Here is a 12,907-nt window from a genome sequence, read left to right as displayed (position 1 = left end):
CGCGAGCCATGGGTTAAGTATCCGGGACTTGTGGGAGATCCGTGTGGGGATTCTTCATTTTCTTCTTTCTCCTTTTAAGGGGACGTGACTTTTTGTGTTCTTGATGGAGTTCAGCTCCTCTTTACGTAACTTTAATAGGAAGCGAACCGGCTTCCTGCTCGTCCTACTCGTGTTTCGCTTTCCATTGTGTAACAGGCCGCGTCTTGAGAAATTCCCCAAATCTTTTTCATTCTGGAACGGCAGAATATAATCCTTGTTTTTTTGTTTTTTTGTTTCGAGCTTTTTATTTACATAACAAAACTTTACACTCTCCGATTAAAACAGTTGACTTCAAAATCAACTTTAAAATGTCGTAACATAGGTAAACTGATAAAACTAGTTGGATATGGCAGATGTTGAATCATTTTGGTTAAAAAAATACAAATTCTGAATAGAGAAAAAAAATTGCAATGAGAAAAATATCTGTAATTACTCTCAATATTTAAGAAAATAATTACACAAAGTGCACATTTAACTCTAAAATAATTATATAAATATTATTTTATTCATTTTAACAAAAAAATAGAGCCACAAAAAACTGCACATTTAACTTTTAACAAATATTATTTCATAGGGAAAAAAAGCTTTTAAGTAATATACTCTTGTTTCTTTTTAATCTCACTCAAGTTCTTAAAATTGGCAAAATTACCTGCCATCATAAATGCAAATATTATATTATTTTATTCATGTATTGTAGCATACTGGTTTATAAGAAAAAAGCTAAAAATTAATGGAAAAATCTAACTGTTTTATCAATTAACTATAATAAAATACATAGTAATCTAATAAATAAAAAAAAGAATTTGGTATACATATATTATGAACATAAATGCATGTAAATAGTAATGCCAGTACTATATTGTATCTGTTTTAACATATATTAGTTTTCCCGAAAAAAACCCCGAGATATATTCCCTATAACTTTACGTTTTATTAGTAAATTTATCTGAAAATAAGAAAGTAAGAAATATAATACCTAAATAAACTTACCCAATCGACAGATCATTTTGTTTGGTTCAAGAGGTTTTGCAAATAAGAAAAAAAGGTCAACATTTACTAAAAATGGTAATTATTTTTCGAATTTTACCTGAAGAAATTCTCTTGAAAATAGAGTGAAATAAAAACTTATAATATTTCAAACATATATACTTGTTATTATCTGTTTTAGCATGTATATTTTTTCAGGGGAAAAAGTTACTGGAGTACGGTATATGTGTGTATTTTTTTTAATTTCATTTTGTTTTTTAAAGGTGGGGTGCAGCATTTTAAAACTTAAAGCTGCAATCGTGAGTTTAAGCCAGGAGATGGCAGCAGAGTAACACATAATGTGCATTTCTGGGACACACTCGAATAAACTCTTCTTTTTTCATCTTCTTGGGGGTTTGTTCCACCCTGAACAGGCCTGATCAAAGTTATAGAAAAGCAGATGGGTGCGTACGGGCTCTTTGAACTCAATTGGGCATTGTTGAGACATACTTAATAGAGAAAATATTTCACTTTCGAATTTTTAAGAAGACCTCAAACCATGCAACCCCCCTAAAGGAATAATAATTAAAATAAATAAATAAATGTGAGACTTTAAACCAAGCAAATTGAAATCCTATCTTTTTTTTCTGCAGTGTTAATATCAAACTAAACCAGGGGTGTCAAACTCATTTGAACCCGGGGGCCACACGATAGAACAAACATTCTGTTGGGGGCCGGACTAGTAAATTAAAGAGAAAGAAGAAGAGAGATAAAGAAATAAGAGAAAGAGGGAAGGAAAAGGAAAGAGGGCGGGACAAAGAAAGAAAGAGAGGGAGAGAGAGAGACACTGTGAAAGAGAGAGAGACAGAGGGAGCAAGCGAGAAAGACACTGTGAGAGAGAGAGAGAGCGCGAGAGAGACTGTGGGGGAGAGAGAGAGAGACTGCGGGGGAGAGAGAGACACTGTGAGAGAGAGGGAGAGAGAGAGAGAGAGAGAGACTGTGGGAGAGGGAGAGACAGAGAGAGAGAGAGACTGCGAGGGAGAGAGAGAGACTGTGGGAGAGGGAGAGACAGAGAGAGAGAGAGAGAGACTGTGGGAGAGAGAGAGCGTGAGAAACAAGAGATAAAAAGTCGTGAGAGAGGGGGAAAAGAAAGGGAGAGGAAGAAAGAAATCCAAAGAGAAATAGAAAGAAAGGGAAAAGAAAGTGAGAGGAAGAAAGAAATACAAAGCTAAATAGAAAGACAGAAGGAGAGAAAAGCGAAAAGAAAGCGCGAAGGGTAGGAAGAGAGAAAGAGAAAAGAGAGAAAAGGAAAAAGGAAGTTAGAGCAAAAGAACTTAAAAAGACACACAGAGAGAAAGAGACAAAGAGCAACAAAGGAAGAGAAAAGAGAGACACGGAGAGTGAAAGAGACAGAGAGTGGGAGAAAAGGGGTGCAAGAGAGAGAAAGAGAGAAATAAATACAAATACAGTATCTTTGTTCGAGGCACCTGGCTTTGGCAGCATCAAGTTGACATGATTCAACCTGCAGGTTGTTTTTCTCTTGCGCTTCTCTGGGTGTTGTCTCGCGGGCCGGATTCAATCCCTTAGCGGGCCTGATCTGGCCTGCGGGCCGCCCGTTTGACACCCGTGAACTAAACAATCATTTGCATTCGGAAACAACTCAAAATCGTAAACGTGGGCTTTCGTTGCAGACGGCGGACGTAGCAGCGGCGACAGCAACAAGGGCGAGCGTCTGGGCGCCCAAGTCATGTCTCTGGCCGCTTCCGGGGACCCTTACGAAAGCAGCGGCCCCAAAGAACTCGGTGAGGAACCGCCACGCTCCTTTTCCTCTCGAAGGCATTCGAATCGAAAGTCTTTTGCCCACAGATGCCTCCTACACGGACCCACTGGGGCCCCTGACCGAGCGGCCCAAGACGGGGGCCAAGTTACGACCGGACGACGAGGACGAGGACGACTTCGCCGATGAAGAACTCGGAGATGATCTACTGCCCGAGTAGCTCCGCCCACATACTTACAAGTCAAGTGGGAATTATTTGTGACACCCTTCATCACAAAAATGACTGCACAGGCCACAATGACAGCATCCCCTGATCTGAAACCGGCATGCGGGCAAGGAAAAACTCAAAAACCTCAGCATGAGGAAAGTAAGAACCCTTGAGAAGGGGCCATTCAAGAGGTAATGCCCCTTTCCAGGATGACCAGGCTGCAACAGATGATGTAATGCACAGGTGTCAAATAGGCGCCCCGTGGGCCAGATCAGGCCCGCTAAGGGATTGAATCCGGCCCGCAAGGCAACACTCAGAGAAGCGCAAGAGAAGAACGAGCTGCAGGTTGAAATATGTCCACTTGATGTTGCCAAAGCCAGGTGCCTCTCACAAAGACACTGTACTTATATTTATTTCTCTCTCTCTCTCTCTCTTCCACCCATTTTCTCCCACTCTCTGTCTGTCTTTTTCTCTTCCTTTGTTGCTCTTTGTCTCTTTCTCTCTCTGTGTCTTTTTAACTTCTTTTCCTCTAACTTCCTTTTCTCTCTTTTCTCTTTCTCTCTTCCTACCCTTTGCACTTTATTTTCTCTTTTCTCCCCCACTGTCTTTCTATTTCTCTTTGGATTTCTTTCTTCCTCTCTCTTTCTTTTCCCCCTCTCTCACGACTTTTTATCTTTTTTTTCTCACGCTCTTTCCCTCTCTCTCTTTCTTTGTCCTGCCCTCTCTCCTTTTTCCTCCCTCTTTCACTTTTTTCCTTTTCTTTCTCTTGAATCTACTCGTCCGGCCCCCGACAGAATGTCTGTTCTATCGTGCGGCCCCCCGAGTTCAAATGAGTTTGACACCCCAAGGTGCTCTTTCGCCACCAAGCAGGCAGGAAAGAACAGGAAAGGGAAAGTATGAGGTCAGCATCAATCATAAGCTATTGAATAGAAAAGTGTCTTAATTGATTGAAACCCTTCCACTGAGATTGCAGATGGAATCTCAAGGGGAAGGAGGATTCCACAGCACCAGATTTCTTCTTGGCTCTTGGAGTCCCAAGTAGACCAGCATTTCCAGAGCGAAGGCTCCGGACCCCAACATAGGGCGAAATTAAATCTGAGGGAGCAAGTCCATGCGTGATTTTGTACAATACCAACAGAAGCTTCAACTGAAAGGGAGACAAAGTTTATGTCATCAACTGGTTTGCACATAGAATAGAATATACCTTTATTGTCATTGTTACAACGTGGGATATATTGTGACAACGAAATTGGACGTGGCACTCCAGGTCCACATTTTACAGTGAGGATCAGGAAAACAAAGAGATAAAGGAACAGAGAAGATGTTTGTACTGTACATAAAGCCACAGAAACCACTTTTGCCAATAAGGAAGACATTTTGGTGAGTGTGTCTAATAACGGACAGTCTCTGGGACCAAACGGACCCTTATTTTGGGGACTTATTTTAGAGGGCATACAACCGGTATACAGTGATCCCTCGCTATAACGCGGTATACTATCCACGGTTTTAGAATAGAATAGAATATACCTTTATTGTCATTGTTACAACGTGGGATATATTGTGACAACGAAATTGGACGTGGCACTCCAGGTCCACATTTTACAGTGAGGATCAGGAAAACAAAGAGATAAAGGAACAGAGAAGATGTTTGTACTGTACATAAAGCCACAGAAACCACTTTTGCCAATAAGGAAGACATTTTGGTGAGTGTGTCTAATAACGGACAGTCTCTGGGACCAAACGGACCCTTATTTTGGGGACTTATTTTAGAGGGCATACAACCGGTATACAGTGATCCCTCGCTATAACGCGGTATACTATCCACGGTTTTAGAATAGAATAGAATCTACCTTTATTATCATTGTTACAAAATGGGTCCAACATATTGTGACAACGAAATTGGACGTGGCACTCCAGTTTCACATTTTACAGTGAGGATAAAAGAAAACAAAAAAGGATAAAAGATAATTTACACAAAATTTACACAGGAAAGTGTGTGAATGTAGGGTGTTTTCATACAGTTTGGGGATGGTATTAGTGCAAAATAGTGAGCATAGGCGTGAATACAGTTTTACATCTGTATGAGGTAGTGTGTTTGCAAGAGTTTCAGTTTTTTTGCATCGTGCACTGCGTTCGTATTGACCAAACAGTTTCAAAGCAAGTCGTTATCGGTCATAAATAAATAAATGATTAGAGTATACAGTACTTTTACCTGTTAAATGAATGCTTGGGCCTGTAAAATGTTTCTTTTCTTTGATTTGAGTGCATTGTAGAGTATTTTATTGTATAATATTTGTATAAAGGTTTCTTCCAATAGTTTCGATCCGATCCTTGTTAAAGCATGAGGAAAAAATATCCAATTTTTTTATGTGTATGCGTAAATATACATGCATATATTTTTATGTGCGGGTTATAGTTCAGTTTCCTTTTCTAGCCACTAATTTGATCATAAGCAATAAAAACACCAAAGCAAAAGTGGGTTTTCGTGCACGATATTTGAGAAATCGAATAAAAAGTACAGAAAAATGCACAATTAAAATGGAAATTCTTTGAATGTACAAAATGTTTAAGGGAATGTTTGCAAGTATGTCAGTTTTTGGAATTGTCTGTTTTTGTATCTAAGGTAAAAAGCCTTTTCTGTCTACGCTTTACTCACACACAAAAAAAATCAATATTCTTAAAAGTTATTTTCCTACCACTGGGAGGTGCTAAATAAGAGACAATGTCCCTTTAAATCAGGGCTCTCAAATAATGAGGCGGGCCTTTGACTTCAGGCAGCTTCCTTTTTTTTCTTTGTCTTTTTTTTTGTCCCAGAATAAAGTGCAATTGCACCTCCACTACACTAGGGTGCAGTGGTTTTCTTGTTAGCATTGTGTTTACATTTAGTGCATTAAGCACAAAGTACAAGCGTTGAGTAATGGAGTGGAGACATGAAGTGTAGCAGACCCTCAAGTGACCCCACTCAAATAAATATTTCACACGGATGTCTCTTCTGCACAGGCAAAAAGAGACAGGGTAAAGGGGAAATCCAAAAGTCTCCTGAAAGCTAAGATGAGGAAGCGCTTCACTGCCACATTGGAGGGAGACGAGCAAAGACCGGTGTGCTCGCTATGTTAACCCCTTACCCTTCCTGTAAAATTGGTCTGAAATCCCAAATATGGACAAGATACCGGCATTTCCACACGGGGGTAGATTTAATTTCTCAAACAATTTAACTACGTGAACTCCATCGAATTAGTGTCGCTTGAGTCTTCGTCAAGCCTCCTCTCTCGATTCTCCCTCTCAATCTTCTGAAGTTCTTCTCTCGACCCACGTCTCTCCGCCAGCTGGTGTGCCGGCTCCTCCCATGGGCGTGCCAGGAAAGCCCCCTCGCCTCGATGTCTGGACCCCGAGCGTCTGCGTCACCAGTGTTGATTATTTTATCAGCCCTTTGTCCCAGTTCCCCGCTGTTCCTGTAAACATCATTTTTCACAAGGTTGCATTGACCTCACCCCACAGCTCAGCCAGTGAATATCTTTTGCATTTCATTTGTATTTGATCGTACAAAATCCTTCAGTATGTCAAAGCCTTTCCAAAAGTGTACACCTATAAAACCTTTGCAACCGTATAGTTTTAAGTATGGCAAATTTCAGACATTGTGAAAGAGTTGTAAATGTTTGACTTCTCTTTCCAGAAGTCAATCAGTGATGGGAAAAGTACTGCTTCAAAGTGAGGGAAAGCTGCAATCGTCCTTTTATGCAGTTCGGCACAGCTGCTCCCAATGTGCTCGGCGCGCCTCCCACTCCCACGCGTCATCGCGGACAGAGGGAAAAAAAATTCACACGGAGTCCCGAGTTCTACGCGGAGAGCGCAATGGGAAGGTTTTCATCTTAATCCACCGCAGCGAGGCATCATGACCCCGGGGCACGGAATCCCGCTCTTGCTTCTGCTTCTTCTCGCCAGCGTGCAGGGCCTTCGAGTCCGGAAGAAGGCGGGTCGGAGACGCTCCTGCCTGGACCTCCCCGAGGAGATCCTGGAGCAGATGTTCGGACGCTTGTCGGTGGGAGTTTTCAGCGCTTTCCACCACGCCCTGCAGCTGGAACCCCGGGACCGGCTCCACCTGGGCTGCCCCGGCGCCGCCGGAGAGTCCGAGTCTTCCGCGGACGGTCGGGGGAAACTCCCGGTCAACCTGCTCAGCGTTTCTCCTTGGGCTTACAGGTGAACTCCTCGTTTTTTCACGCGTACGAGATGTTTTTCACCAATTTGGATTCTCCGAGAGTCTCATCTGTGTTCTCCGGGGCTCCGGGCAGTGGCGGTTCTACTTTAAATGACATTGGGCGAGACCCCCTCTCTCGTTTCCCCCACCCCCTAAAAAATTGCCAAGACATATATTCAACACGAATATAACAAGTAAATTTGTCAATTGCTCAAATGCTTAAACACAAATATAAAACACCATATACATAAAAAAAATGTCAAATATTTATCAGAAAATGCTGAAATAACAAGTACAAATACACTATATACATAAAATGGTGAGTATTTATCAAAAAATGCTGAAATAAACAACTATCTATCTAGACATCTATCTATCCCCAAAACGTCCTCAAGTCAATGTCACAGAGTAACTCGTGACTACCCACCTTTGGATTTAATCAACGAGTTCAATGTAGCCTAACGTAGTTTAAGTGAAACGTATAGGGATTTGAAAATACCGGAAGTAGGTCCCAAAACGTCCTCAAGTCAATGTCACAGAGTAAACCGTGACTACCCACCTTTGGATTTAATCAACGGGTTCAATGTAGCCTAATTAAGAAGAGTAAGAGTAACATTTCTTCTTCCCAAATCTACTTGAGTAAAAATAAAAAGTATAGTGATTTGAAAATACCGGAAGTAGGTCCCAAAACGTCCTCAAGTCAATGTCACAAAGTAAACCGTGACTACACACCTTTGGATTTAATCAACGGGTTCAATGTAGCCTAACGTAGAAGAGTAAGAGTACAGTTTCTTCTTCCCAAATCTACTCGAGTAAAACTAAAAAGTATAGTGATTTGAAAATACCGGAAGTAGGTCCCAAAACGTCCTCAAGTCAATGTCACAGAGTAACTCGTGACGACCCACCTTTGGGTTTCATTAACGGCTTCAATGTAGCCTAACATAGTGAAACTTATAGCTATGGCTAGAAATGTGATGGGGTTTTGATACAGGACTTTTTTTTTTTTCAGGATCTCCTACGACCCGAGCCGATACCCGCGCCACATCCCGGAGGCCTACTGCCTTTGCAGAGGTTGCCTGACGGGGCCACGGCGGCAGGAGAGCCAAGAGTTTCGCAGCACTCCGGTCTACGCTCCCTCAGTGGTCCTCAGGAGGTCGGCGGCCTGTCCGGGGGGCCGACACTCTTACTCGGAGGTCTACGTCTCGGTGGCGGTGGGCTGCACTTGCGTCCCCCTGCTGGACAAGGACCGCACCCTCCAAAACGCCAACCGGACTTTGGACTCTTGGGGGACGGCCAAGTCCCGGGCGCCCACGTCCTGGGGATGAAGACCAGTCCGATATTCTCGACGTGTTAAGATTTGGAGACCATTAAAAAAAAGGGGGGATTTTGTGTTGTTTACTTTGATTTTTTTGTACGAGTACATTTTCCACCGTTTCCTTCTCTAGCCGCTCATATAAGTCCCTTGGCTGCGAGCTGTAGTTTGATAGTATTGTTGTTGTTGGCCTTCTGCTTTATCTTTCAGTGTGGCCTGCCCTCCAGGGCTGAGTTTCATGGTTTAGGGATCTTTGCCTTCTTTTTCCCCTGATTCCTTCTCTAGCCACTCGTGTAAGTCCCTTGGCTGCGAGCTGTAGTTCGTTAGTATTGTTGTTGTTGGATTTCTGCTTTATCTTTCAGTGTCGCCCGCTTTCCAGGGCTGAGTCTCATGGTTTAGGGATTTTTGCCTTTGTTTTCCCGTTTCCTTCTCTAGCCACTCATGTTAGTCCCTTGTTTGAAAGATATAGTTCATCACTTTTGTTGTTTTTAGCTCCTTCTGCTTCTCCCTTGAGTGCTTTTGAAGGCCGAGTCCTGTGGTTCAGGCCGGGGTCTTCGACTGTTTTTCCCCTGTTTCCTTCTCTAGTTTGTTACTTTTGTTGTTGTTGGCTTTCTGCTTTATTTTTCAGTGTCGCCCGCCTTCCAGGGCTGAGTCTCATGGTTTAGGGATATTTGCCTTCTTTTTCCCCTGTTTCCTTTTCTAGCCACTCATGTAAGTCCTTTTTGCTGCAAGCTGTAGTTCGTTACTATTGTTGTTTTTGGCCTTCTGCTTTATCTTTCAGTGTCGCCTGCCTTCCAGGGCTGAGTTTCATGGTTTAGGGGTCTTTTGCCTTCTTTTTCCCGTTTCCTTATCTAGCCACCCATATAAGTCCCTTGGTTGCAAGCTGTAGTTCGTTACTATTGTTGTTTTTGGCCTTCTGCTTTATCTTTCAGTGTCGCCTGCCTTCCAGGGCTGAGTTTCATGGTTTAGGGGTCTTTTGCCTTCTTTTTCCCGTTTCCTTATCTAGCCACCCATATAAGTCCCTTGGTTGCAAGCTGTAGTTCGTTACTATTGTTGTTATCGTTGGCTTTCTGCTTTATCTTTCAGTGTCGCCTGCCTTTCAGGGCTGAATTTCATGGTTTAGGGATCTTTGCCTTCTTCCACTGTTTCCTTCTCTAGCCATTCATGTTAGTCCCTTGTTTGCAAGATATAGTTCATCACTATTGTTGTTTTTAGCTCCTTCTGCTTCTCCCTTCAGTGTTGCCTGCTTTTTAAGACCGAGTCCCAGTGTTCAGGGGTCTTCGACTGTTTTTCCACTGTTTCCTTCTCTAGCCGCTCGTGTTACCAACATGGCTATAAGCTATGGCTCACCACTAGCTACTATTGTTATTGTCAGCTCTTTCTGCCTTGTCCTCTAGTGTCGCTCGCCTCACTCGGCTCAGTCCCGTGGTTCAGGGATCTGACTTGTTTTTCCACAGTTTCCTTCTCAAGCCACTCATGCTACCAACTTGGCTACAGGCTATGGCTCTCCACTAGCTGCTATTGTTATTGTCAGCTCCTTCTGCTTTGTACTTTAGTGTCGCTCGCCTTACACGGCTGAGTCCCGTGGTTCAGGGATTTCTGAATTATTTTTCCACTGTTTCCTTCTCCAGCCACTTGTTAGTCCCTTCTTTGCAAGATATAGTTCATTGCTATTGTTGTTGCTGTTGGCCTTCTGCTTTATCTTTCAGTATCTCCTGCTTTCCAGGGCTGAGTTTCATAGTTTAGGGATCTTTGCCTTCTTTATCCCGTTTCCTTCTCTAGCCCCTTATGTTAGTCCCTTGTTTGCAAGATATAGTGAATCACTCCTGTTGATGTTAGCTCCTTCTGCTTCTTCCTTTAGTGTTGCCTGCATTTGAAGGTTGAGCCTTGTGGTTCAGGCATCTTTGACTTGTTTTTTCAACTGTTTCCTTCTCTAGCCACACATTTCACTTGGTTGCAATCTATGGTTCCTCACTATTGTCGTTGTCAGCTCCATCTGCTTCTCCCTTCAGTGTTGCCTGCTTTTGAAGGCTTAGTCCTGTGGTTCAGGGGTCTTTGACTGTTTTTCCACTGTTTCCTTCTCTAGCCACTCATGTTACCAACTTGGCAGTTTTTCATTTATGAATTGAAATAAATGCAGACAGTTACATGCTCTATTTATTCACATGTGTTTTTGTAATATCTTTTTTTAAATCAAATTCAATCAAAAAAATATATATTAGTTCCATGCTTTAAGCAATTATATCTAGTTTTGAATTATTACTCTCGTTGTACTTTTTTATTTTTGCAGTATTACTCTTGTATTTTTCAAATATTTTTGCTGTGTTCCAGCAGTTGAATTTTTTTTAATATTTCTGTTTTATTTTTGTAGTGTTACTGTAGTTTTCTTTTTAGAATATTTCATAGAATGTCTGTAGTAGTATTTTGTCGTATTTCCATAGAAGTATTTTTGGAGTATTTCTGTAGTAGTACTTTTTTAATATATATTCGTTGTATTCCTGAAGTTTATTTTTTGTAGTATTTTTGTAGTATTACTGTAGTTTTTTAAACAATATTTTGTAGTAATCCTGTAGTCGTCGTTTGTAGAATTGTTATTGTAGTGTTTTTGTAGTATTACTATAGTTTTTGTAAATACTATTTTGTTTTATTTCCGTAGTCGTTTGTTGTAGTTTTTCCATTGTAGTATTTTTGTAATCATTCTGCACTTTTTATAGAATTACTTTAGCTGAATTCTATATTTATATTCATAGTATTCCTGAAGTCGATTTTTTTAGTATTTCTGTAGTCGTTTGTAGTATTTGCATTGTAGTGTTTTTGTAGTATTACTAGTTTTTGTGAATAATATTTTGTCGTATTTCTGTAGTCGTTTTTTTCCATTGTAGTATTTTTGTTGTCATTCTGCATTTTTTACAGTATTACTGTAGTTGTATTTTAGATGTATATTCATGGTATTTCGGCAGTTGATTTGGGATTTTATACTATTACTGTAGTTTTTTAAAATCACATTTTGTAGTATTTTTGCATTTTTACTGTGTAAATCGAGAGCTCTGCCTTTCGACTCAGCTCCCTCTTCGCCGCGACGGAGCGGTACAGGGTCAGTTCATATTTGATATCTTCATACATTTATGTTTACTATAATACACAGGTGACAAACGGGCGGCCCGCGGGCCAGATCGGGCCCGCTAAGGGATTAAATCCGGCCCGCGAGACAACACTCAGAGAAGCGCAAGAGAAAAACAAGCTGTAGGTTGAAATATGTCCACTTGATGTTGCCAAAGAAAGGTGCCTCGAACAAAGACACTTTACTTGTATCTCTCTCTCTCTTTTCCACCCCTTTTCTCCCACTCTCGGTCTCTTTCACTCTCTGTGTCTCTCTTTTTCTCTTCCTTTGTTACTCTTTGTCTCTTTCTCTCTGTGTCTTTTTAACTTCTTTTGCTCTAACTTCCTTTTTTCTTTTCTCTTCTCTTTCTCTCTTCATACCCTTTGCGCTTTCTTTTCTCTTTTCTCTCCTTTTGTCTTTCTATTTGTCTCGGGATTTTTTTCTTCCTCTCCCTTTCTCTTCCCCCTCTCTCATGACTTTTTATCTCTTGTTTCTCACTCTCTCTCTCTCTCTATCTCTTTTCCACCCCTTTTCTCCCACTCTCTCTGCCTCATTCACTCTCTGTGTCTCTCTTTTCTCTTCCTTTGTTGCTCTTCGTCTCTTTCTCTCTCGGTGTCTTTTAACCTCTTTTGCTCTAACTTCCTTTTTTCCTTTTCTCTCTATTCTCTTTCTCTCTTTCTACCCTTTTCTTTTTTCTCCTTCTGTCTTTCTATTTCTCTTTGGATTTACAATATTTAAAAATGCCATTTTTTTGCGCACGTATTTACTGGTGAGTTGCCAGTGAATATCCACATAACATCTGCGTTACGTCAAATGGCCAGCAGATGTCAGCACTACTAACAAAAGCCTATCCATTCGCGGGGATTCATCCCGCCATTTCTACTTACAATAACAAACATGACAATAAGATGATACAAAAATAAGTTCTTCTGCTGTCACAGTCTCGTTCCACAGACAGACTGAGGAGATCATTTCTCCCTCATGCCATGAGGCTCTTAAACTCCACCCGGGGGAGTAGAAACCCACATGAAACCCCACCCCCCCATTTGCATCTTACCCTATTTAATTTCCGTAGCACTATTAAAATACCCTATATCAACATGTTATATTGGGTAATTTTGTATTCTATATCTATTTTATTTTATTTTTCAACACAAGGATACTGCTGGAAGTGGGAATTTCCCTATGGGGATAAATAAAGTAGCTATCTATCTATCTAAATGGAACTAAAGATCTATCTAGACATCTGTCTATCTATATATCTAGATCCAACAAAAGATCAATATCTATCTATCTAGACATCTCTCTAG

The 12,907-nt window shown here is 41.2% G+C and overlaps 2 protein-coding genes across 6 annotated transcripts in view; both read left to right on the top strand.

The window, feature by feature from the left end:
• Window positions 1-4,279, top strand: part of ift88 (intraflagellar transport 88 homolog) — a 29,903-nt gene extending 25,624 nt beyond the window's left edge. Inside the window, exons 18-21 of one of the 4 annotated variants that reach the window (XR_015852747.1) lie at window positions 2,697-2,807; window positions 2,872-3,335; window positions 3,785-3,891; window positions 3,964-4,279. Coding sequence is in view for 1 of the 4 variants with exons in the window: in XM_088353331.1 (XP_088209457.1) it covers window positions 2,697-2,807; window positions 2,872-3,002 (242 nt within the window). In the remaining 3 variants the exon portion in view is untranslated. Of the gene's footprint in view, window positions 1-2,696; window positions 2,808-2,871 lie in introns of all 4 variants that reach the window. The other 3 variants (XR_015852746.1, XR_015852745.1, XM_088353331.1) reach the window with 3 other exon arrangements.
• A 147-nt stretch (window positions 4,280-4,426) lies between these two features.
• Window positions 4,427-10,639, top strand: il17d (interleukin 17d). 2 transcript variants are annotated; one of them, XM_088353334.1, is made up of 3 exons: window positions 4,427-6,438; window positions 6,933-7,187; window positions 8,195-10,639. In XM_088353334.1, the coding sequence occupies exons 1-3, from the start codon at window positions 6,368-6,370 to the stop codon at window positions 8,508-8,510; spliced, it is 642 nt and encodes a 213-aa protein (XP_088209460.1). In that variant the 5' UTR covers window positions 4,427-6,367; the 3' UTR covers window positions 8,511-10,639. The 2 variants fall into 2 exon arrangements, with proteins under 2 accessions (XP_088209460.1, XP_088209459.1); XM_088353333.1 differs by lacking the exon at window positions 4,427-6,438 and having other exon boundaries at window positions 6,751-7,187.
• The last annotated feature ends 2,268 nt before the right edge of the window (window positions 10,640-12,907 follow it).

This window comes from Urocampus carinirostris, chromosome 14 (genome assembly GCF_059441175.1).
Source record: "Urocampus carinirostris isolate Australia breed hairy pipefish chromosome 14, RoL_Ucar_1.0, whole genome shotgun sequence".
NCBI classification, from domain to species: domain Eukaryota; kingdom Metazoa; phylum Chordata; class Actinopteri; order Syngnathiformes; family Syngnathidae; genus Urocampus; species Urocampus carinirostris.
Note: the sequence above shows the minus strand (reverse complement) of the source record. Positions and strands in the feature narration are given on the sequence as shown.

Bases quoted from the DNA above. Each gene is read 5' to 3' on its own strand.
- il17d (XM_088353333.1), top strand. From the start codon at position 6,751: ATGTGCTCGGCGCGCCTCCCACTCCCACGCGTCATCGCGGACAGAGGG. The intron at 7,188-8,194 runs GTGAACTCCTCG...TTTTTTTTTCAG, and splicing joins GTTTCTCCTTGGGCTTACAG to GATCTCCTACGACCCGAGCC.